Genomic DNA, 24,886 nt, shown 5'->3' on the forward strand with positions numbered 1-24,886 from the left:
CAGATAACAGGAGGCAGGAAATGCATAAATAATTCATAGACATACATGAGAGATAAGCGCTGCCTATTCTACATAATGATGACAAGCGCGTGCATAGACCTTTTCATATCAAAGTCTGTCGGCAGTATGGTTAGTAGGGCAAAGAAGACAAGACAAAACCCCATTAAAATAAAAATGTAGTAATATTGACGCACTTTTACTGTACATCATTGCACGTCTTGAACGCCGCGTGCACTCGTTCGATGAGAATGTGACGTTTACAGTTGAAAGTTGAAACACGAAAGAGGGGTGTAGCTAGCCCATAGAGAATGATAGAGGCCTCTAGTGGCCAAACATTGTGGGCGTCCACCATGCTTCCGCTATTTTAAAGTAGTCAAAGTAGTCAACAGTGTGAGGATTCCTATGGGTTGTAGACTCAATGGTGAGTCATGGGTAATTGCATACATGGAGTGTGTCTGAAAGTGGGAGTGGCAAAAGAAGAGGGTGGATCTACCAAATCAACTAATTGGGCAGATTTGTTTTCGCTCAGGAATGTTTTACCTGGCTGATTGGGCTGCAATGACGAGTTGATTGTTGATAATTGTAGAATGTTAGCAAAGTCTAACCCTAACCCTTTTGTTATTAGTAAGCATTTTACGGTAAGATTGTATTTATTTATTTAACCTTTATTTAATTTAACTAGGCTTGTCAGTTAAGAACAAATTCTTATTTACAATGATGGCCTACCCCGGCCAAACCCTAACCCGGATGACTCTGGGCCAATTGTGCGCAGCCCTATGGGACTCCCAATAACGGCCGGTTGTGATACAGCCTGGAATCGAACCAGGGTCTGTAGTGACGCCTCTAGCACTGAGATGCAGTACCTTAGACTGCTGTGCCACTTGGCGCAAGTGACAAATACAATTTGATTTGATTTCCTAAACTTATCCTCATTCTCCTAACCTGCCACTTTAATTTAGCTAACATCCTGCATTAGTTCTCCTAACCTGCCACGTTAATTATCCTAACCTGCTACATTAGCTCTCTTAACCTGCTATGTAAACATTAAGCTGACCGGCAGTGCCCTTGGCTATGGCCGGTCTAACCAATAACAGAGCCCTGATGTTACATTACACCCACCACTGTTGATCCACCCACTTTTTTTGCAACGTCCACTTTCAGACACAGTCCAGACACAGATTCAGACACAGTATGCATTTAACCATACTTGTCAATGTCCTACCCATGCTGTCACATACGCTATTGTGGCACAGATATAAACATGAGTCCTCTATCTATCTCTATGAGCTAGCCTAACCGGAGCCAGCTGTGTCAGATGAATAGAGAGAAATAGGGTGTCATTTGTTCAGAAACTTACTCTAACGTTACAATTATTGAATTGTCATCGAAATATTTGAATAATGGATTTAAACAGTATCCTGTTGCAGCTTGAAACTGACAATGAAGAGGACATTGAAAGGCTTTTGCACCAGTACAACGGAGAGGTGGGTGGGATTCTCCTCGCTTTGACGTCTACCAAAACAAAGTCATTAGCTAGGTAATTTAACTTGCTAGCTAGCCATCTAAAAACATTTACAGAATCATAGCTACTAAAATGAGTACTAAAACGATATGTCTAGCTAGAACTTGCATTTCCCCTCTTTGCATGGAATCAACGAGTTTAATGCCCATTGCTGTGTTACAGGAAGTGATTAGCATATTTTCATCATGGCTTGGTTGCTGCTAGTTGGTTGGGTGGTGTTGTCCAAATATTGCAGGGTATCTCTTGCTAACCATGTGTGCATGCAATGACAGCATGCTTAATGTTATTTGGTAGCTAGTTAACTTTACAGTTTAATTATATTTTGTGTATCTAGCTCCCATTTAGTAACAGCTATTGCAGCGCTTCCTGCTGTGACTTGAGCTTGGTAGCCAACGCGGTTGGCTGTCACTTATACCCAGAACAGAGGATGCTGATGGAAGGAGCTATAGGAGGATGGGCTCATTGTAATGGCTGGAATGGAATAAATGGAAACCACTTTAGACTGTTCCAATTTATTATATTCCAGCCATTACAAACAGCCCATCCTCCTATAGCTCTTACCACCATCCTCTGACTGAGAGTGTCTGATAGGATATAATTTGCATTACGATCTTATAGGTAATGCACTCGTAGTTCTGATCAGTTTGCACATCTCTAGTTATCAACGACCAGCAGCCTCTTTTGCTTATCTGTTACTGTATTTTAGAAGCATTTTTTTTTTACAGATAACATTACTGAGAATATGCTACTTTCTTCATGCACTGTTGCATAGATGAAGGTGACAAAGCACATTTAGCAAAGGAATATGCATTTGACTTTTGTCTCATTGGGCATTGTTTTGTATTTTCAGAATAATCTAACATTCACCTTTGACCCAAAAGGGGAGGATCTACGAAGTGTAAGTAAACGCTCTTTGCATTGTCTGATGCTTTACTTTCACTTATAGCCTGATGCTTCTGCTCCCTTGTGTGTTTGATGGTGAACCAACAGTCTCTCTCTCCCTATGCAGAGGCTGTGTCAGGGCCTACTGACTGTGCTGGGGAGGCAGGTTGGGCCCCGCTGTCAGAGTACCTGCCTGGAGACCCTCCGCATTCTGTCCCGAGACAAGCGGGTCCTGGGCCCTGTGGGAACCCAGGAGGGCATGCTGGTCCTGGCCGGGCTGGCACGGTTGCGGGGGGGAGCGGAAGGGGGTGACAGCCTGCAGGGGGAGGTCCAGATAGAGGAAAAAGAGAGGGTAGTGGTGGAGGCCCTCAAGTGCCTGTGTAACGTGGTGTTTAACAGCGCAGCGGCGCAGCAGGTGGGCGCCGACGTGCAGCTGGCACGGGGTCTGTGTGCCCGCCTGCACGCCGCCCGCACTGGGCGCCACGAGGTGGGCCTGTTCTCTCTGCGCCTGCTCTTCCTGCTCTCTGCGCTCCGACCAGACGTCCGGGGGGCACTCCGGAGGGAGCTGCGTGCCGTGGGGCTCCTCAAAGAGGTGCTGGAGTGTACCCTGGATGTACGCTGGGTGGGCCCCTACGAGGCGGCCCCTCCGGACCCCCAGGCCCTGCCCATCCCTGCTGAAGACAACGAGAGGGCCATGGAGGCCCTGAAAGCCCTGTTCAACCTCACGCTGTCTGACACTAGCGACGAGGTGAGTTTACACGGTTACTCATTGTCTGTTAAACATTGTTTTTCTGCTTTGGAGTTGTTTCCTTTATAAAGAGGATATGTACTCAGTATTTGTAATGTACACTCACCGGACAGTTTATTAGGTTCACGAAAATGGATCACGTGGCCGTGGCTTGCAGACAGACGGGCATCGAGGCATTCAGTTACTGTTCGATTAAACATTAGAATGGGCCAAACAAGTGACGTAAGTGACTGAGTGTGGTATGATCGTCGGTCCAGGTGCGGCGGATCCAGTGTCTCAGAAACGGACGCCCTCTGGGCTTTTCACGCATGACACTGTCTAGGGTTTACAGAGAATCATGCGACAAACAAAAAACATCCAGTCAGCAGCAGTCCTGTGGGTGAAAACAGCTTGTTGATGAGAGGTCGAAGGACAATGGCAAGAATCGTGCAAGCTAACAAACCACAAACAGACAAATAATGGTGCAGTACAGTGGTGTGCAGAACGGCATCTTGGAACGCACAACTCGTCGATCCTTGTCACAGATGGGTTATTGCAGCAGATGACCACACCGGGTTCTACTCCTATTAGCTAAAAACAAGAAGAAGCGGCTCCAGTGGGCACACGATCACCAACACTGGACAATTGAGTGGAAAAGCAATGCCTTGTCTGACGAATGCTGGTTCCTGTTGCGTCATGCTGATGGCAGAGTCAGGATTTGGTACAGGCTGTGGCGGTGGTGTACTGGTGTTGGAATGTTTTCCACGCACATTTTAGGTCCCTTGATACCAATTGAGCAACAAACGTTTCTGACACCTTGTACAATCCATGCCCAAAGAATTCAGGCTAGTCTGGAGGCAAAGGTGGGTCCGAGCCGGTACTAGATGGGTGTACCTAATAAACTGTGTGTATGTGTGTATTCAGAGCTCACAGAAGGCTAGACACTGCAGCCATGAGCACAGTGCATGTGTTTAGAGATACTGCATGAACATAAATGCATTGCATCGCCCTGGCTGTGGACACATCTCCTTTACATTTCCCCTGTGAATATTTCGAATTCAGCATTGAAGCCACCAAACTTTGCATGCTTTGGTTGAAGGCTACTATTTAACAATAGTGTATCAACAAGACTTGGCTTTGTTGAGTGACTGTTGATGTTGGCTCATGGGAACGGACAGCTTCTCTATCCCTTAATGGAAAGCCCTAACTAAACCTATGCAGCAATATGAGGTTTATCAGTGATCTGACCTCGCTTAAGCCACTTTGGCACCTTCACAACTTTCTCGATTAGCCATTGGGGGCTAGTGAAATTCTTATGTCACTCAGCCCATTCAGCATTAGCTCAACCTATAGCATCACAGAATGAAGAGGGAGACGTCCCCCTGCTAAATCAAGATATGAATCTGTTGGATCTGGTAATGAATGTCTCAGTGATATGACATGCCAATCGTGTCTTTGATGGTTATTTATTTGAGAATAGTTCTCTAATTCAGGCTGGTTAGGAGAGCTGTCTGCTTTAACTGCTAGCTCGTATTGTGCTTCAATTTGTCCAAATACATTTTCTCCATGCTTGCCTCTCACCATTGTAGCTGACATCTTGTTGAGTCTCTCCCACCTCAGCGTTAATCAGAATAGCCCTGTGTTCACCTCAAAAGTCAATCCCACATGCTCATTTGCATGGCATGGAAAGCCTGTGAGTCAGGTTTTAGGTCTGACCTCAATCTCCATAGTAAGTCTCTTTCGCTCTCTTTTTTTCTTCTTTTTGAGATGACCCCTACCCACTTCAGCCACAGCAAATTTTATCATGCTTACCCCTACTTGCTTAGACCCTCCCCTCCTTTTGTTTTAACCAGTGAAATGCTTCTGTGAGGATCATGCTGTTGTACATCCTTCATTTGATAGGATGGTGACCACCAGCTCCGCCTCATCACCGCCATCATGCGCCATCTATTGATGCTAAAGACTCAGACAGAGGACAAAACAGAGGAAGCACACAGGTTGGAAACCCTTCTGCTCATTGCTCTCCACACAACAGAGCTGAACTGCATCCTGAAAGTATCAAAATATATTAAAGTTAGGGGAGTTAGTATCCTTGCCTGTTTTTAAGACTGATTGACGACACTGTTTTGTGATAGCTGCAGTTGTTTCTAATCTTCAAATGTATCTAACTTGTCTTGTGTGTATTTTTTTTCTTGTAATATTTTATGTATACGCTGCTATTTTCCTGTTTTGCCTTCTTGCCAGGTCGCCCTCACAAAATAGGTTTTTAACCAACAATGGGTCTTACCTGGTTAACTTCTCTGCGCTACGGATCCCTTTAGCGGGATCATTTTCCTAAACAACCGCTGAATTGCAGGGCGCAAAATATTACTAAAAATATTTATAATCATGCAATCACAAGTGAAATATACCAAAACACAGCTTAGCTTGTTGTTAATCCACCTATCGTGTCAGATTTTGAAAATATGCTTTACAGCGAAAGAAATCCAAGCTTTTGTGAGTGTATCAATCAATGCTAGAACAGTTAGCCCCAAATTAGCATGGTCACGAAAGTCAGAAAAGCAATAGAATTAATCGCTTACCTTTGATAATCTTCGGATGTTTGCACTCACGAGACTCCCAGTTACACAATAAATGTTATTTTTGTTCGATAAATATTACTTTTATAACAAAAAAACGCCATTTGGGTTGCGCGTTATGTTCAGAAAACCAAAGCCTCGTTCCGTTCGACGAAAATTCCAAAAAGTATCCGTAATGTTCGTAGAAACATGTCAAATGTTTTTTATAATCAATCCTCAGGTTGTTTTTAACAAACATAATCTATAATATTTCGACCGTAACCTATTCAATAAAAGAGAGAAAGAAAATGGAGAGCTACCCCTCTCGCGCGCAGGAACTAATCATAGGACACCTGACTACTTTTGAAAAATCTCGCTCATTTTAAAAAAAAAAAGCCTGAAACTATGTCTAAAGCCTGGTCACAGCCTGAGGAAGCTATTGGAAAAGGAATCTGGTTGATACCCCTTTAAATGGAAAAAGACGGGCAAGGAAACGCAGATAGAAATGTAAAAAAATCACGTACGGGTTAGATTTTCTCAGGTTTTCGCGGGCCAGGTGGGACGGTAGCGTCCCACCTGGCCAACATCCGGTGAAATTGCAGAGCGCGAAATTCAAACTACAGAATTATAAATACTTTCATAAAATCACAAGTGTAATACATCAAAATAAAGCTTAACTTCTTGTTAACCCAGCCGCTGTGTCAGATTTCAAAAAGGCTTTATGGCGAAAGCACACCATGCGATTATCTGAGGACAGCGCCCCGCATACAAAACCATGAAAAACATATTTCAACCAGGCAGGTGCGACACAAAAGTCAGAAATAGCGATATAAAAAATGCCTTACCTTTTGATCTTCTTCTGTTGGCACTCCAAAAGGTCCCAGTTACATCACAAATGGTCCTTTTGTTCGATAATGTCCTTCTTTATATCCATAAAAACTCAGTTTAGCTGGTGCGCTTCAGTCAATAATCCACCCAGTTTCCCTCCATCAAAATGCATACAAAATGAATCCCAAACATTACTAATAAACCTTTCCAAACAAGTCAAACAACGTTTATAATGAAACCTTAAGTACCCTAATACGTAAATAAACGATCAAATTTAAGACGGAGAATCATTATTGTCTTTACCGGAGAAAAATACCAAAGAACGCGCTCTCATTCACGCGCTTAGAAACACTACAGCCGAAATGGGAGCCACCTAGAAAAACTACAATTTATGGCTAATTTTTCCAAAAACCAGCCTGAAACTCTTTCTAAAGACTGTTGACATCTAGTGGAAGCCCTAGGAACTGCAATCTGGGAGGACTTCGCCTTATAATATAAGTGACAGCCATTGAAAATAGTGGTAGGCTGAATTTTTTTTTTGGGGGGTGGGGGGGATGGTTTGTCCTCATCTTTTCGCCTGCCATATCAGTTCTGTTATACTCACAGACTTTATTTTAACAGTTTTAGTGTTTTCTATCCAAATCTACCAATTATATGCATATCCCAGCTTCTGGGCCTGAGTAACAGGCAGTTTACTTTGGGCACGCTTATCATCCAGACGTGAATATACTGCCCCCTACCCAAGAGAGGTGAAATAAAGGTTAAAATAAAGTACACATTCATCCGATGGTTTGTGCGAATTAGGCTAATTAATTACCATCCAATGATTACTCTCTGTAGTCAACAGTGACAGAATCCAGTTCATGAGAAAGTATAAACTTTAAACCAAGACTGTTTTTAGAAGTAATGTACGCTGAGTGTACAAAACATTAAGAACACCTGCCTAATATTGAGTTGCAACCCCCCACCCCCCTTTTGCCCTCAGAACAGCCTCAATTCGTCGGGGCATGGACTCTGCAAGGTGTCGAAAGCGTTCCACATGGATGCTGGCCCATGTTGACTCCAATTCTCCCCACAGTTTTGTCAAGTTGGCTGGAGGTCCTTTGGGTGGTGGACAATTCTTGATACACACAGGAAACTGTTGTGTGAAAACCCAGCAGCGTTGCAGTTCTTGACACAAACTGGTGCGCCTGGCACATACTACCATACCCCGTTCGGCACTTAAATATTTTGTCTTGCCACTTCTCCCTCTGAATGGCACACATACACAATCCATGTCTCAATTGTCTCAAGGCTTAAACATCTTTCTTTAAACTGTCTCCTGTCCTTAATCTACACTGATTTGAAGTGGATTTAACAAGTAACATCAATAAGAGATCATAGCATTCACCTGGTCAGTCTATGTCATGGAAAGTGCAGGTGTTTTTAATGTTTTGTAAACTCAGTGTACAGTGGGGCAAAAAAGTATTAGCCACCAATTGTGCAAGTTCTCCCACTTAAAAAGATGAGAGGCCTGTAATTTTCATCATAGGTACACTTCAACTATGACAGACAAAATGAGGGGAAGAAAATCCAGAAAATCACATTGTAGGATTTTTTATGAATTTATTTGCAAATTATGGTGGAAAATAAGTATTTGGTCAATAACAAAAGTTTATCTCAATACTTTGTTATATACCCTTTGTTGACAATGACAGAGGTCAAACGTTTTCTGTAAGTCTTCACAAGGTTTTCACACACTGTTGCTGGTATTTTGGTCCATTCCTCCATGCAGATCTCCTCTAGAGCAGTGATGTTTTGGGGCTGTTGCTGGGCAACACGGACTTTCAACTGTATATGGCATTGTCTTATCTGGACATCTCGTTGATGGGAATTAATGACAAAGCTTTCTTTAGAAGGATATACGAGAATGTTTGGCTAGATAGTGGCACTTAAGGAGTGTCATGTAGAAGTGATTGATGATACACCCCGTGGCCCTATGGATTCTGTTGTTGTATCCCTCTGGTCACGGGGGTTTAGCCCATTGTCCAGACTCCAGAGTAGACCTTTAGTACTAGTCTGTTTATACTGAGGAATTGGGTAACCATTTCTAAATGACCATTCATAATAACCAGTACATTAACCACTTTCCTTCCTTCTTCCTTCTCCTCCAGCCACGCGATCAATTTGCTTAGTAACCTGCCTGTGTCTTGTCTGGATGTGCTGATTGATTTGCCTGTCCAGGGGGGCCAGGAGGAGTACAGCGGGAAGAACATGGACATTGTGCAGGTGCTACTGGACTTCATGGAGAAGAGGATAGACAAGGTAAGAACAGGTGGACCAGAGACATTGTTGCCTATTTGAGATCGACTACATTGCGGTCAGCAAATTAAAAGATGTGGAAATCCTGGCCATCCTATTAGTAGCTGTCCACACACCATAGAAATAGAATTGCTTTAATTCCTGAATAATTAGCATTTCTATGAACCACACCTCTGCTACAGTGCCTCTGTGGGAATGCTTGTCGTCACACGCATCATGTGTGCCCCTTTCCAAGCAGGGCGCCAACTACAAAGAGGGGCTGACCCCAGTTCTCAGCCTGCTGACCGAGGGCTCCAGGTACCACAGGGAGATCCGCAGATACATCAAGACACAGGTACTGGAGTGGGAGTGGTTTCGGACAAACGCACTTTCTGTGTATATTGTAATCTGTCCTGATCCTGACACATAAAGTGATGCCAAATTTAAGATCTTTAAAACCTCTTCTTGAGTGGGATATAAAATGCATATTGATGACAGATCTTGGTGACATCTCATGATGATATTGTTAAAACATGTCTTCTAACTAAATCCAGCTGTGACGCATCATGCGCTGGCCTGATCACTCCGTTCAGAAGTCTAGTGTACTACTGTGTTAGTTTTCATTGTGGCTCAGCCGCCATTGGCTGTGTGTGTTTCCAGGTGCTGCCCCCTCTGAAGGAGGTCAAGGTCCGGCCGGAGATCGGGTCCACCGTCAGGAACAAGCTGGTGCGTCTCATGACCCACGTGGACATGGGTGTGAAGCAGAGCGCAGCAGAGTTCCTATTTGTCCTCTGCAAAGAGAACGGTGAGAGAGCGAAAGAGGGAGATGGAGCACGCTGTATGAGTTGGCAAAGTTGAGTTTCACACTGAAATGTGTTAATGTCAATGCAACCCTGATGTATGAGTCCTACATACTGTAGTGTTGTACTGATCCCCTGCCCCCCTCTATTCTTCCAGTGGACAACCTGTTGAAGTACACAGGGTATGGTAACGCAGCAGGACTCCTGGTGGCTCGAGGCCTGCTGGCAGGGGGGCGAGGAGAGACAAAGTATTCAGATGACGAAGACTCCGACACTGAAGAGTACAAATCGGCTAAACCTTTGTGAGTAGGCAGGAGCTTTAAATATAGGACCATAGACACGTATGCATTGATTTGAATTGCTAAATGTAGGGATGAAATGTTGGGTTGGCTTTAGGGTGTGTCATTGAAGTGACCAGTATATTGATTTTACTTTTAACTATAGCATAATCCATAGGGCCAAGTGGTGTATCATCAATCACTTTTACATGACACCCCTTCTGTGATACACTCGATCTAAAACATTCAGGACAGCCTAGCATTGGGTCATAATCACCGAAGTCTTCCCTCTGTCTTATCTGTTCTGTTGTCTGTCTCAGCATCAACCCCATCACGGGCCACGTGGAGGAACCCTTGCCTAACCCCATAGAAGAGATGACTGAGGAGCAGAAAGAGTACGAGGCCCAGGAACTAGTCAACATGTTCGACAAGTTGTCAAGGTAAGCCAACCACCATACAACCTCATCATGTATGAATGCAACAACAACCGCTATGTTTGCCATAGTAACTCATTGTAACACTCTATGCCAGATGATTAACCTCTCTGGACTATACAGCTGTGTATCCTGTTTGAATGATCCCCTATGGCTTATTATTTATCCCCCTAAACCTGAACGTCTGCGGTCTTCATTCACACTGACCTTTCCTTAGCGAACAGAACCTAGCGCTAGTCAAAGAATGATGCGGATGAGAGGCTGAGCGACACTGAGTGCGCTCCCTGCCAACCAGTTCATTAGAGAAAGAATCTCCTGCCGTTAGCCCTGGTGCGCAATTAGGCCCCGGCCTTAACGCCGCCTCTGTCCCTGCATTCAGCTGGAGTCGGTGGAAGCCGTCGGCATGTCGCTGCAGCATCATTACCAGCACGCCATTAATTAGCGTCCTAATTAGACCACACAGTGGGGTCGGCAGCCATCGGCTCCTTTCTACTCCTTTATGTGGCGCTTTGTCAGGGTTTATAATAACATATACGTGTCTACCTCCCTTTATTCAGCTTTCTCATTCAGCCCAGGAGCCAAACATTGTCTGCTAACTGACAGGGGAGTGGGACTGAGACATAGGTACAATTATAGAGGGAGGCATGGGGGTGGAGGGCTGAATACATTTACAGGCACAAGAAAAGCTGACATTGTCATTGTTCAGCCACAGAGTGGGGGTTGAGTCGTAATGAGACGCGTGTGCCTGTCTACAAGAGGCAGATTCCTTTCCTATAAAGCCAGATCCATCCTCCTCTTGTATCTCTATTCTGCTGTGTTTCGATCGGTGTCAAGGAGACATAGCAAAGAGGGAGAGGTTCATGACAGGTTGCATCCCAAATGGCACCCTATTCCCTATATAGTGCACTACTTTTGACCAGGGCTAATACTATATAGGGATTAGGGTGCCATTTGGGATGCACGCACAGTCGCCAGCCACTGCCCTACCTACCCAACATCCCACGATGGGCTCTCAGGAGATGGCTCATGGCCCCGTAAGAATGTGCTTTCTGTTGCTGCTTAACTGCTCCTACAATTAGCACATGCTCAGAGTCTGACCCCCTACACACGCACCCTCCCTCATAGTTACAACTGCTGGTCTATGTCCTCAGTGCAGAGTGGAGAACAGGACGTGATGCACCATGGGTCCTGGATGGCAGGGAGCTTGGCCCCAGTGATTTACTGGACTGTACACACTACCCTCTATAGCGCCTTGCGGTCGGATGCCAAGCAGTTGCAATACCAAGGGGCGATGCAGCCCGTCAAGATGCTCTCAATAGTGCAGCTGTAGAACTTTGAGGCGTTGTCGTGCCTTCTTTGCGACTGTGTTGGTTTATATGGACCATGATAATTCCTTAGTGATGTGGACACAGAGGAACTTGATGCTCTCGACCCACACCACTACAGCCCTGTCGTTGTGGATTGGGGCGTGCTCGTTCATCTGTTTCTAGTAGTCCACAATCAGTTCCTTTTGTCTTGATGACGTTGAGGGAGAGATTGTTGTCCTGGCACCACCCTGCCAGGTCAATGACCACCTCCCTATAGGCTGTCTCATCACTGTCGGTGATCATCAGCTAGCTGTTGAACTATTTGAGGATCTGGGGACCCAACTTTCTTGGTGTGTTTGGACCATGATAGTTTGTTGGTGAGGTGGACACCAAGGAACTTGAAACCCTCGACCCGCTCCACTTCAGCGTATTCGGCCCTCCTTTTCCTGTAGTCCATGATCATCTCCTTTGCCTTGCTCATCTTGAGGGAGAGGTTGTTGTCCAGGCACCACCCTGCCAGGTCAATGACCACCTCCCTATAGGCTGTCTCATCACTGTTGGTGATCATCAGCTAACTTAATTATGGTGTTGGAGTCGTGCGAGGCCACAAAGTTGTGGGTGAACTGGGAGTACAGGAGGGGACTAAGCACTCACCCCTGAGGGGCCCCCGTGTTGAGGGCCAGCGTGGCGGATGTGTTGTTGCCTACCCTCACCACCTGGAGCCGGCCAGTCAGAAAGTCCAGCATCCAGTTGCAGAGGGAGGTGTTCAGTCCCAGGGTCCCGAGCTTACTGATGAGCTTGGGGGGCACTATGGTGTTGAATGCTGATCTATAGTCAATGATAAGCGTTCTCATGTAGGTGTTCCTCTTAACCAGTTGGGAGTGGGCAGTGTGGACAATCGAGGTTGTGCAATCTGTGGATCTGTTGGGGCGGTATGTGAATAGGAGTGGGTCTTAGATGATGGTGTTGTGAGCCATGACCAGCCTTTCAAAGCATTTCATTGCTACAGGGACTATGGTGGTCTGCTTGAAACATGTAGGTATTACAGACTGGGTCAGGGAGAGGTTGAATATGTCAGTGAAGACACTTGCCAGCTGGTCAGCGCATGTTTTGAATACATGTCCTGGTAATCTGTCTGTAAACCCTGTGGCCTCGACTACGGTGCCAGATCAGTCGCCAGGAACAGCTGGTGATCTCAGGCATGGTTCTGTGTTGCTTGCCTCGAAGCGAGCATAGAAGGAATTTATCTTGTCTGGTAGGCTCGCGTCACTGAGCAGCACCCGGCTAGGTTTCCCTTTGAAATCCGTGATAGTTTGCAACCCCTGCCACATCCGACGAGCATCTGAGCCGGTGTAGTAGTATTCGATCTTAGTCCTGTATTGATGTTTTGACTGTTTGGTGGCTCGTCGGAGGTCATAGCGGGATTTATTATAAGCATCCAGATTAGTGTCCCAATCCTTGAAAGCAGCAGTTCTACCCTTTAGCGCATGCAATCCATGGCTTCTGGTTGGGATATGTACGTACGTATGTATGTATGTATGTATGTATGTATGTATGTATGTATGTATGTATGTATGTATGTACGTACGTACGCTCACTGTGGGGAGGACATCGTCAATGCACTTATTATTGAAGCCGGTGACTGTGGTAAACTCCTCAATGTTATCGGATGAATCCTGGAACATATTCCAGTCCATGCTAGCAAAACATTCCTGTAGTTTAGCATCCACTTTCATCGAACCACTTCCGTATTGAGCGCGTCACTGATACTTCCTGTTTGAGTTTTAGCTTGTAAGCAGGAATCTGGAGGATAGAGTTATGGACAGATTTGCCAAATGGAGGGCGAGGGAGAGCTTTGTATGCATTTATGTGTGTAAAGTAAAGGTGATCTAGTTTGTTTTTGCCTCTAGTTGCACAGGTGACATGCTATTAAAAATTAGGTAAGACAGATATCAGTTCCCTGCGTTAAAATCACTGCTGCCTCTGGATGTGCATTTTCTTGTTTGCATATGGCCCTATACAGCTTGTTGAGTGCGATCTTAGTGTCAACATCGGTTTGTGGCGGTAAATAGACAGCTACAAAAACTCTTGGTAAATAGTATGGTCTGCAGTTTATCTTGAGGTATTATAACTCAGGCAAGCAAAACCTTGAGACTTCATTAAGATTAGAGTTTGCACAGCGGCTGTTGTTAACAAATAGACCCACACACCTCCCCCTTAACCTTACCCGAAGCTGCCGTTTGGTCTCAACGATGCATATAAAAACCAGATAGATGTATATTTTCTATGTCCTTGTTCAGCCACTACTCCAAGAAACATAGGATATTACAGTTATTCAGGTTCTGTTGATAGGATAGTCTCGAACGGAGCTTGTCCAGTTTGTTCTCTATTGATTGTACGTTCGCCAATAGAATTCTGTCTGAGAGATGCTGAAGTGTTCTTGGGAACCGTTTGGTTGTGTTACTGTTTTCAGTGCGTCTGTTTTTCGGAAGTAGGCTAAACCTAAAATGTAGGTTTAGTATATATTACTATATATTACAAATATTACTTGGCTCACCTCCCTGTCTTACCAAGACTTCTTTATCATAGTCCTCCTGAGCTTTACTCTGTTTTTTGAGGGAGCAACCAGGAATGATATGTTCATTTGTGTTTGAATAGTGCAAATGGGGCCTTGGTTTTAAGGCTTTGATTGGCTAATTCTGTGACTGATATCACATCTGAGAGGGAGCTGGTGGCACACAGTGCAGATATAATTGGATTAGGATAGAGGGCCTGGTGTGGCTTTGAGGAGTTCAGACAGAGCACTGATCCTGTAATTAAACTGATCCGCAGAAGAGGGGGGAAGGAGAGATGACCAACAAGTGTGTGTGTGTGTGAGAGAGAGTGTGTGTTTGAGTGAATTAAGGAGGGAAGGGTCGTCATCCAGGGTTCTTGAGTGCCGGATGTAAGAGAAAAGATGTACCACCACCACTCAACAATGGGCCTGTTTAGAAAGTGCAGAATACTTAACACAAAGGGTGTTGGGGTTCAAAGCAGCACAGGTGGATTTTGGCAACAGATTGGTCCACCAAATTAAACAAGTGGGCGTTGGACACTCCATTGTGTCATGTGGAAGAGGATGATTTCTGAATCCACACCTGGGACTAAGCATCTGCTGAATGACTAAACATGTATATATTTGTGGAATGTCCCAATTTCCTGTAAGTGTCTTTGTATGGTTCCATAACTCTTGTTTTAAGAGTTTTACTTTTCATTTTAAGAAGACTGGCCTTTACATACAGCAGCAGATTTTTGCTGTATTTGTTATGTAGTAGCTAAGCTGCATAAACTGCATCCTCTTTTCAGCTATGAGTGACTAGTGAGACTGTTTTCTCTGCACTCCCCCTCAGTTACACTTCTAACCAACAATCAGCTCCACAGTGACTATTTGTTTTCTCCTGCAGTGGTTTCCAAACTGTGTTGTGAATATCATATTCTTATGACCCCACAAATGGACCCAAACATGTTTCTAATCACCGTCGTGTTCAATTTGTAACCTCAACTTCAGGTAGTCCCGGCCTGCTACTGTTTTCTTCCATTTGGTGCCTAGAGAATAGTGTTTGAAATGTTTTTTTCTGTGCTCCACAGACAGCAGCTGATTAGGCCCATGGGGGTGAGGCGGGATGGCTCACTGGCGCCCCTAGAGGAGGCTCTGAGACAGCCCACGACTGACAGCTGCAGCTCAGACTCAGACTAGAGCCACTACCACCCCAGACCCCATATACCTATAATAGGCTGTGTCCAACACAGTTCCCCTTTCCTCACACCCCTGTCTGTCTGTCTTCTTCTGTCTGTCAGACTGACGGGACCTTGCCCCGGCCTTTCCTCACACCTCTGTCTGTCTGTCTGTCTTTATCTGTCTGTCAGACTGACGGGACCTTGCCCCGGCCTTTCCTCACACCCCTGTCTGTCTTTATCTGTCTGTCAGACTGACGGGACCTTGCCCCGGCCTTTCCTCACACCCCTGTCTGTGTCTGACTGACTGACTGACTGACTGACTGACTGACTGACTGACTGACTGACTGACTGACTGACTGACTCTTGCCCCATAGGCTGTTCTGTTCTCTAAAGCTGACTGACTCTTGCCCCATAGGCTGTTCTGTTCTCTAAAGCTGACTGACTCTTGCCCCATAGGCTGTTCTGTTCTCTAAAGCTGACTGACTCTTGCCCCATAGGCTGTTCTGTTCTCTAAAGCTGACTGACTCTTGCCCCATAGGCTGTTCTGTTCTCTAAAGCTGACTTATGCCTGACTGACTGACTGACTGACTGACTGACGGGGCCTTGCCCCATAGGCTGTTCTGTTCTCTAAAGCTGACTTATGCCTGACTGACTGACGGACGGACGGACGGACGGACGGACGGGGCCTTGCCCCATAGGCTGTTCTGTTCTCTAAAGCTGACTTATGCCTGACTTGATAGACACAGGAAAGGACAGGAGCACATGTTCCGACCACACCATTGTTACTACTTAAATGTATGTTTATTTGATGTACCATTTCTCTGCTCAGTGTTCTCAAATTTGATAGAATGGAAGATTAGCTCTTAATCAAATTGTACTGTATAGATGTGAATCACTGAAAGCATGGTAGCCGGGGTGGGGTTTGACCAAATTGTACTTGGATAAGAAATCATTCCTTAGATATAATTATGTTGATTTTGTATTTTATATGTTGAAAGTGTCTATTTATAAGGATGAGAAGTCTTTTTTTTTCTCTTTTTTTTGTAACATCTAGTGCTACGATGATCAGAGTAGTAGCCACTGGTTTTACAGTACCAGTCAAAAGTTTTTTCTTTATTTTTAATATTTTCTACATTGTAGAATAATAGAAGACATCAAAACTATGAAATAACACATGGAATCATTTAGTAACCAAAAAAGTGTTAAACAAATCAAAATATATTTGAGATTCTTCAAAGTAGCCACCCTTTGCACTCTTGGCATTCTCTCAACCAGCTGCACCTGGAATGCTTTTCCAACAGTCTTGAAGGAGTTCCCACATATGCTGAGCACTTGTTGGCTGCTTTTCCTTAACTCTGTGGTTCAACTCATCCCAAAACATCTCAATTGGGTTGAGGTCGGGTGATTGTGGAGGCCAGGTCATATCAGATGCAGCACTCCATCACTTTCCTTCTGGGTCAAATAGCCCTTACACCTTACACCTTCATCCATTCACCTTCTCTGGGTCTCACAAAGACATGATGGTAGGAACCAAGAATCTCAAATTTGGACTCGGTCTAATCTCCGTTGCTCGTGTTTCTTGGCCCAAGCAAGTCTCTTTTTCTTATTGGTGTCCTTTAGTAGTGGTTTCTTTGTAGCAATTCGACCACGAAGGCCTGATTCACGCAGTCTCCTCTGAACAGTTGATGTTGATACGTGTCTGTTACTTGAACTCCTGTGAAGCATTTATTTGGGCTGCAATTTCTGAGGCTGGTAACTCTCTAATGAACTTATCCTTTGCAGCAGAGGTAACTCTGGGTCTTCCTTTCCTGTGGTGGTCCTCATGAGAGCCAGTTTCATCATAGCGCTTTATGGTTTTTGCGACTGCACTAGAAGAACTTTCAAAGTTCTTGAAATGTTCTGCATTGACTGACGTTGATGTGGTAAAGTAATGATGGACTGTCGTTTTCTCTTATGAGTTTTTCTTGCCATAATATGGACTTAGCCCTATTTGGTAAAATACCATCTTCTGTACCTTGTCACAACAACTGATTGGCTCAAACGCATTGAGGAAAGAAATTCCACAAATTAACTTTTTAACAAGGCACACCTGTTAATTGAAATGCATTCCTGGTGACTACCTCATGAAGCTGGTTTAGAGAATGCCAAGATTGTGCAAAGCTGTCAAGGCAAATGGTGGCTGCTTTTTGAAGAATCTAAAATATATTTGGATTTGTTCAAAACTTTTTTTGGGTTACTACATGATTCCACGTGTTATTTCATAGTTCTGATGTCTTCAGTATTATTCTACAATGTAGAAAATAGTAAAAATGAAGAAAAACCCTTGAATAAGTAGGTGTGTCCAAATCTTTGACTGGTACTGTCCATCGGAGTGTCTGAAGTCAATGGAGAGAAATAATGAGATGCATGAAGTCGGGCAGTAATTTAGCCACCGGTCCTATATGTATGCTTCTGAAACAGTCCAGGCAAAGGAATTATTATTATTTTATATCAGTGGACATGTATCACAGCTGTATACTGTTTATTTTAAACCTAAACTTTAGATGTTGCAATTTCTTCAAGTGTGTAATTTACTTCATAAGCACACTCAAGACCCAAGGAATAGTCAAAGCTAAAGGGAAAAACTGCAACATATTCCAATTTCCTATGGTGGCCGATTTGGTATTTGGATGGTTTCTGCCTTACCCATTGGACTCTTGACATTCAGAAATGTGTGTTAAAATGACTTTTCTAAATGTAACTTTTCATTTGCCAAAATCTGCATGGTGTTAATCTGTATGATTTTTCTATTTTGAAGATGCCATTGATTTATATATGTATAATCTACTGGTGTATATAGATACTGAGTTACATTTCCTTGAATATTATATATTGCTGCATATTGAATAGATGCATAGGCCTTCTGTACAGGTTGAGTTTATAACATTGTTGACCATCTCTCCATTTGAAGAAAATGGGATGGTTGAGGTATGGTTCTTTGGTTAGTGCACAGTACCGCTGTCTCAAGTGTGTCCCTTCGATTTTATCTGGCAGTCATGGCATGTGTGAAGGAGAGTATTCCTTTAGCTTCCTTTATACCTGATGCTAACGTGTTCTGATTTCATCCACATTCTGATTTGAACTGGATTATCTTTTTCAGTTCAAGAAAACCACATTTTAATGGAAGGGCTATAAATATATCACCATTTAGTTAAAGGGCATCAGCAAGATTAAAAGCTGTGATCATCTGGTCCCTATTCCAGTGCCTAGTCCACTACACTAGCAAGGGGAGGGCACCACTTTTTATTTTTTTCTTATATATATATATATATATAGCTGGTCAGTCAGTAATTGACTACAAGCATTGCATCAACCAAAGGTTTTGCGCCACCTCATCGACTTTGCGGTCTGGCACCAAATTCCTATCATGTGACGTGGTTATCTATGTTAAACACCTATCCAAGCATTGTGAGATCTGGCAGGCATCTACAATGTCGTCGGGCAAGAATGCCACAAGTCAGATTATGGGCTCTATTCAATCTGTATTGATAAAGACTTGAGGCATGTGCATACTAGGTTCGGTTTGCTCCTAGCGGAACTCGACAAGGCGAAGTGAGCGCCTGTGCCTCGCATATTCCCAAAAGACCTTCACAATAGTACTGTTTGTCCCTCTTGAGACGCCGTAGCCAGTATATATGTCCTCAATAGTCTGAATTAATCTAAAATGACTCATGTTATTCATTTTGACGTTTTTGCCTAGGAGATCTTAGTCACTCAATTTTACATCAAACTAATGTTATGTTCAGTATTTCAAGTGAAAAAACAAGTAGTCTAGTTGAATGGCAACATACTTAATTGAAGAATCCCTACTGTTGACCAATCACCGACAAAGGGATGTGAATTTAGGCTACCTCAAGAAAAAATGTGGATGAACAATGTCGTCAAATATGCACAAACTGTTTCAGATCAGAAGCATGCAGACGCCTTTACGCGCTAGAAATGTAAAGGTCATTTTCGATTGAGCCAACATATGCAGCCTCCACGAGTGTGGGAACATTGTCTTTAACTTCCACAATACAGATTGAATAGAGCCCTAGATATGTAGTAAGTACACTACATTCATGATTATGGAATGAGACATTGAGTTGGTCTCCCCTTTACTGCTATAACAGCCTCCACTCTTCTGGAAGGCTTTTCACTAGATATTGGAACATTGCTGCGGGGACTTGCTTCCATTCAGCCACAAGAGCATTAGTGAGGTCGGGCACTGATGTTGGGCGATTAGGCCTGGCTTGCAGTCGGCGTTCTAATTCATCCTAAAGGTGTTCGATGGGATTGATGTCAGGGCTCTGAGCCGGCCAGTCAAGTTCTTCCACTCTGATCGACAAACCATCTCCGTATGGACCTGACTTTGTGCATTGTCATGCTGAAGCAGGAAAGAGCCTTCCCCAAACTGTTGCCACAAAGTTGGTAGCACAGAATCGTCTAGAATGTAATTTAAGATTTCCCTTCACTGGAACTAAGGGGCCTAGCCGAACCATAAAAGACAGCCACCAGACCAGTATTATTCCTCCACCAAACTTTAGTTGGCCCACCTTCCCTCGGGCAGGTAACGTTCTCCTGGCATCCGCCAAACCCAGATTCATCACTCCAGAGAACGGGTTTTCACTGCTACTGCTAGTCCAATGGCGGTGAGCTTTACACCACTCCAGCCGACATTGCGCATGGTGATCTTAGGCTGCTCGGCCATGGAAACCCATTTCATGAAGCTCCCGACGACCAGTTCTTGTGCTGATGTTGCTTCCAGAGGCAGTTTAACTCAGTGAGTGTTGCAATAGAGGACAAATGCGCTACAGTACTCGGCGGTCCCGTTCTGTGAGCTTGTGTGGCCTAACACTTAGCGGCTGAGCTGTTGTTGCTCCTAGATGTTTCCAATTCACAATAACAGCACTTGCAGTTTACCGGGGTAGCTCTAGCAGGGCAGAAATTTGACACTAACTTATTCGACTGGTGGCATCCTATGACAGTGCAGTGTTGAAAGTCACAGCTCTTCAGTAAGGCCATTCTACTGCCAATGTTTGTCTATGGAGATTGCATGGCTGTGTGCTTGATTTTATACACCTGTCAGCAATGAGTGTGGCTGAAATAGCCACATTTGAAGGGGTGTCCACATACTTGTGTGTATGCTGGGTAGGCTGTTAAACAAAAAACGCATTGGGATTTGAACTGGGAACCTTGTGTTGCAACCCACATTTTAACACCCTCCAATCTACCTGTCTGCAAGCGTTTTCTTTATTTCACTCTCACCTACTGACCTTTCACGAAGATCTGCTCACTGAGCTTTCATCCACCAATCAGTCCCGGCTACCTCTGGAGGTGGTCGGAATGATTTGATCACAATCACAAATTTTTTGTTTTTGTTTTGTCTATACTGTTCTAAAAATGTGGGAAAGGACACCGGACCAATGTTGGCACCAGGTGTAAACAGGTCTCATGAGGAAAGAAAGTGTTAAATTACATAGCTATTCTCACTCTGTAATAATTCAGTTAATGAGAACAGAGATTTAAAAATGGTTTTACTTGGTAAATGACCACTATTACCTGCTCACTCTAGCTAGAACATAATGAATTTAAATAATATTGTAACTATACTCCCTGTCAGTTGTTGCCTGGCTACCCAAACTCCTTTCTGCTGCCAAACACTACGCCACGATCACAGACATTTAGTTTCTTCTCTGCCATGAGTCTCGATCTGATGCTGTGTTCAAAACAACTGGGAACTCAAATCGCTGACTTCCGAGTGAAAAAACAGATTGGGGGGGATTTTTTTTTTTGAGCGGTCATCCAACTTGGAATTCCAAGTTGGAAACTGGCATCTTTCTAGAGCTCAGACTTTCTGACCTGAAGAACACTGACATAATTTGACTTGTTTTTTTTCAGTTCCCAGTTTTGAAAGCACCAAGAGTACCTCCAAGATGTTTTTAGGAGAACTTTCTGATTGGTCCCAGAAACCGATTGGGTTGGGTCAGCGTGAGAACACACGTGGGTAAAGCAGAGGTTTGAAAATGTGTCATTAGCTTTGCTACTCTGATTGGTTAGAGATGATCCAATCAAAAACCTTTTGTACAATACCCCTAAAATGTTGATGTCACTACAAACAACTTCAATGATGGCAGTCTCAGACTGAAGTATGCAGCGAACGATAGCGCAGCGGAAGAATTCATTTTGAGTCGTCAGGCAATGTCAGTTGTCCTCCGCACAAAAAAACAATGGAGCACACACACGATAACTTGGGTTCCCATTTGGAAGGAAAAAATGAGTATGTATATTTAATGTGGCTTTTTTTTATATGTAAAAAAGTCAGGCCTCTTTCAAAGTTATTAAATATGAACAATCCTGAATTGTATATTTTTAACACCACATTTTATGTACCAATCACAGAAAGACATGATAGGACTTTGCATTTTTAGTGGAATACAACACAGAAGACAAACGCAAGGCTAAGTTTAATTTATTATTAAATATGTGTTTTTTTGTACAATTAATATAATACCGTCCTGTCCAAAATAAATCTAACCAAAAGGAATACATGAAGTATACAGTTAAAACCACAAATATGAATTTAAAGGACAATCCTTATCCTGGCGAAATTGTACATTTCTGAACCTTTCATGAGGATGATGAAAAAGGAAACTGCCCTACTAGACCATAACATTTAAAAAGGGATCATTAGGTCATTTAAGTTTTGTCTTGAAAATACAAGTGCTCAACGGTCTTTAATTCAAAATGTGAAGTGTTGAATCCCAGTGGGGTGTACAATTGACCTGTGGAGAACAGTGTGCAATGAGTTTGTGCAAAATGGAATAGTTGCATTAGGCCAACATTGACAGAGCATGGAACCTGTCTCTCAGAGCAAACGCTGCATGCGTTTCAAATGCGCACATACACAGATATTGGGTCCTTGACTCCTTTGTTGAGGGGCAGAGACATTTATGAGTTTTGGATGGAGCCCCCAAATACTGCCTGTTTAAGTTTTCCCTGCCCCTGTTCTGTCACTATGAATGGCATGCTGAAATTCTGTGCAGCGCTGAAACCCTGTGCTTTTTTTCTGTTTTCTACCACACATTTTATTGAAGGACAAGTAGACTTCAAATATAGCTAATGTCCTTATAAACTTAGACATGAGCAGATTGAAAACACACACAGCGGGACACCGCAAACTCAGGAGGTCACGTCTCCCATGGTAATTTACCACTGTCCTCTACGAGCTGGGCATAAGCCCAAGTTCTTGCCCTCCTCCCCCAAGCCTGAATACCCATTTACACCCCCCCACCCCATTTAGACAAACCCCCGAATCCTCGTTGCCATTACAGACAACAAGGAGGTTCACTTATGTGCTGAAAATGTAAATTTGCATTGATTTGAAACATTCATACAAACTTTTTCCAGTATTTCCTCGACCAATTGAAATGAGTGTATTTTTTTTGGGGGGGGGCCAGGGGACATGTTCAGTTTCATTTACTTGGGCTGGATGAAACTATGCTCTTGCTGTCTGACTCGGAGTCGCTCTCACTGCTGCCGTTGGTGGGGCCCCGGGCCCCTGGCCTGGACTTAGGGGGCAACCTTCCTCGGGGCTCCGACGCCCCTCTCCTCCCCAGGCCAGTGGCTTTGATCTGGGTGGGCCCTTCTCGGCCCCTTCCTGATGAAACATTGCTTACTGGAACACTGCTTACCAGAGTAGGGATGGTCTGCAGAGAAATGACACAACCAGTTTTATTCACAACACATAAAAATACTAATGACAAACCAAGAGAGAGCAAGGTAGTCCAAACAGCCTATATTTTAAGCAGATGCCACTAGAAATAACACTGGCCTAATCTGAATATATAGAGAAAGTGTTGCATTGTACATACCCCATTTTCCTGACTGGTCATCAGGTCTTGGATCTCGGAATGCCACCCTAGGAATTCAGCAAACCTCCTGACCGTGTCCACCAGGTCCCCCAGCTCTATGTAGTCGCCCCTCCTCAGGGGCACCTTCTGAAAGGGACCCACTGCGTCCCGGTTCAGGAGCAGCCGCGGAACCGTGGACCTCACTGTGTTCACCAGGCTGGCAAAGGGCTCGATCTGGCAGAAACCACACGATGTGAGAGAGTCAGATCCATAGAAAGAACGCTGATGTTGTGACATTGGTTCAATATTTTGTGCTTATTTTCAAGTCTTATGGTGTTGTTGTTTCATCAACAACTGTTTAAGTTTGTAATCTGGTTAAGATCAGCTAAAATAAAAAGTGAACTAACACTTTTAGGCAACTGAACTCAAGTGACAAATAGGGTGGAGTAGTTGGCCGTGTGGTGCGGTACTGTGTTAGTATCCAATATAACATTTCTGCAGCCGCTTAACAGTTTTGAGGTTCACCTGTAAAGACGTGCCCATGATGATGAGCAGGTCAGCTTTAGGGAAGTCTTTAGAATGCAGGAAGTACTTCTCAGGAAGGTCCTCTCCAAAGAACACTATGTCCGGTTTGACCGTGGCCTGGCAGAATGTACAGACCGGGACCTTGTCACTCATTATGGCACTCTGGAAGAGACAGTCATCCAAGAGAAGTTGGTCAAAGATTTACCAGGACTACTTTAGGCTGTTTAGCTCCTGCATTTGAATGTCTTTAATATTCTTAAATGCAAACCCTGATTCAAGTCCATATATTCATCTGTGTTACAAACTGGTGGCTTATTATTGCCATCTCTTTGTGGGTTTTGTGAATTAAGTTATTTTCATTACTGATATTTTGCTGACCACCTGTGATTGGCATGGGCTGGTGACCTTTGTCCCGGTTTACCTTGGCCTCCTGGGCAGGGAATGAGGTGTAGCACAGGTGACAGGAAGCAGTTGCAAAACTCCCATGAGCCTCCACCAGCTTCTCGTCTGGGATGCCACTTACTGTTAAGGGGAGAGGATGAGTCAGTGTCAATGACATTCACTAACATGGATTGTGATGTCCTTTCTCACGTCTTTAATGTCAGTTGTTTGAGATGATACTGCCTGTTTAAGTTTTCCCTGCCCCTGTTCTGTTACTATGAATGGCATGCTGAAATTCTGTGCAGCGCTGAAACCCTGTGCTTTTTTTCTGTTTTCTACCACACATTTTATTGTGGACAAGTAAGTAAGGACAAGTAGACTTCAAATATAGCTAATGTCTTTATAAACTTAGACATGAGCAGATTCACTTTCCCAAAAGACCCACCCAGTCCCTCCCCCCACACCCACTCTTCTCCAGGCCGTCAATGTTCTGGGTGTACATGCGGAGCAGCAGGCCCTTGTGGTGCAGCATGTGGATGAAGTAGTGGATGTAGTTTGGTCGGTGGCTGCCTGGGTACAACTCCTTGGCGAGGGAGAAGAAGGGGCGAGGGTCATTGGAGAAGTACTCGATGTTGAAGATGGCCTCCGGGTAGGGGATGTTGTACTTGGCCAAGTTGGCGTACAGCCCTGTGCCCGGGGTCCTAGTGGGAGGGAGGATAGAAACACCAATTGGAGTGAGACAAAAACGAGAGCGAGAAAAAGTGAGCAAGTATACT

General features: G+C 44.2%; 2 protein-coding genes across 4 annotated transcripts in view; one reads left to right on the plus strand and one right to left on the minus strand.

The window, feature by feature from the left end:
- The first annotated feature begins 1,268 nt into the window (after window positions 1-1,268).
- LOC139584502 (chaperone Ric-8B-like) lies at window positions 1,269-18,219 on the plus strand. 3 transcript variants are annotated; one of them, XM_071416449.1, is made up of 10 exons: window positions 1,269-1,484; window positions 2,373-2,420; window positions 2,532-3,152; window positions 5,034-5,128; window positions 8,671-8,821; window positions 9,054-9,152; window positions 9,458-9,602; window positions 9,755-9,899; window positions 10,196-10,315; window positions 15,244-18,219. In XM_071416449.1, exons 1-10 carry the CDS (start codon window positions 1,401-1,403, stop codon window positions 15,350-15,352), a joined length of 1,617 nt encoding a protein of 538 aa, XP_071272550.1. In that variant the 5' UTR covers window positions 1,269-1,400; the 3' UTR covers window positions 15,353-18,219. The 3 variants fall into 3 exon arrangements, with proteins under 3 accessions (XP_071272550.1, XP_071272551.1, XP_071272552.1); XM_071416450.1 differs by having other exon boundaries at window positions 9,057-9,152; XM_071416451.1 differs by having other exon boundaries at window positions 1,399-1,537.
- A 3,588-nt stretch (window positions 18,220-21,807) lies between these two features.
- LOC139584503 (NAD-dependent protein deacetylase sirtuin-3) overlaps window positions 21,808-24,886 on the minus strand; it is a 35,441-nt gene continuing 32,362 nt past the window's right edge. The window contains exons 4-8 of the mRNA XM_071416453.1: window positions 24,579-24,811; window positions 24,151-24,251; window positions 23,730-23,891; window positions 23,226-23,438; window positions 21,808-23,060 (exon numbers count right to left, since the gene is read on the minus strand). Of these exons, the coding sequence (XP_071272554.1) occupies window positions 22,827-23,060; window positions 23,226-23,438; window positions 23,730-23,891; window positions 24,151-24,251; window positions 24,579-24,811 (943 nt within the window). The 3' untranslated portion in view covers window positions 21,808-22,826. The remainder of the gene's footprint in view (window positions 23,061-23,225; window positions 23,439-23,729; window positions 23,892-24,150; window positions 24,252-24,578; window positions 24,812-24,886) is intronic.

The sequence above is a fragment of the Salvelinus alpinus genome, chromosome 9, assembly GCF_045679555.1.
Source record: "Salvelinus alpinus chromosome 9, SLU_Salpinus.1, whole genome shotgun sequence".
NCBI lineage: Eukaryota > Metazoa > Chordata > Actinopteri > Salmoniformes > Salmonidae > Salvelinus > Salvelinus alpinus.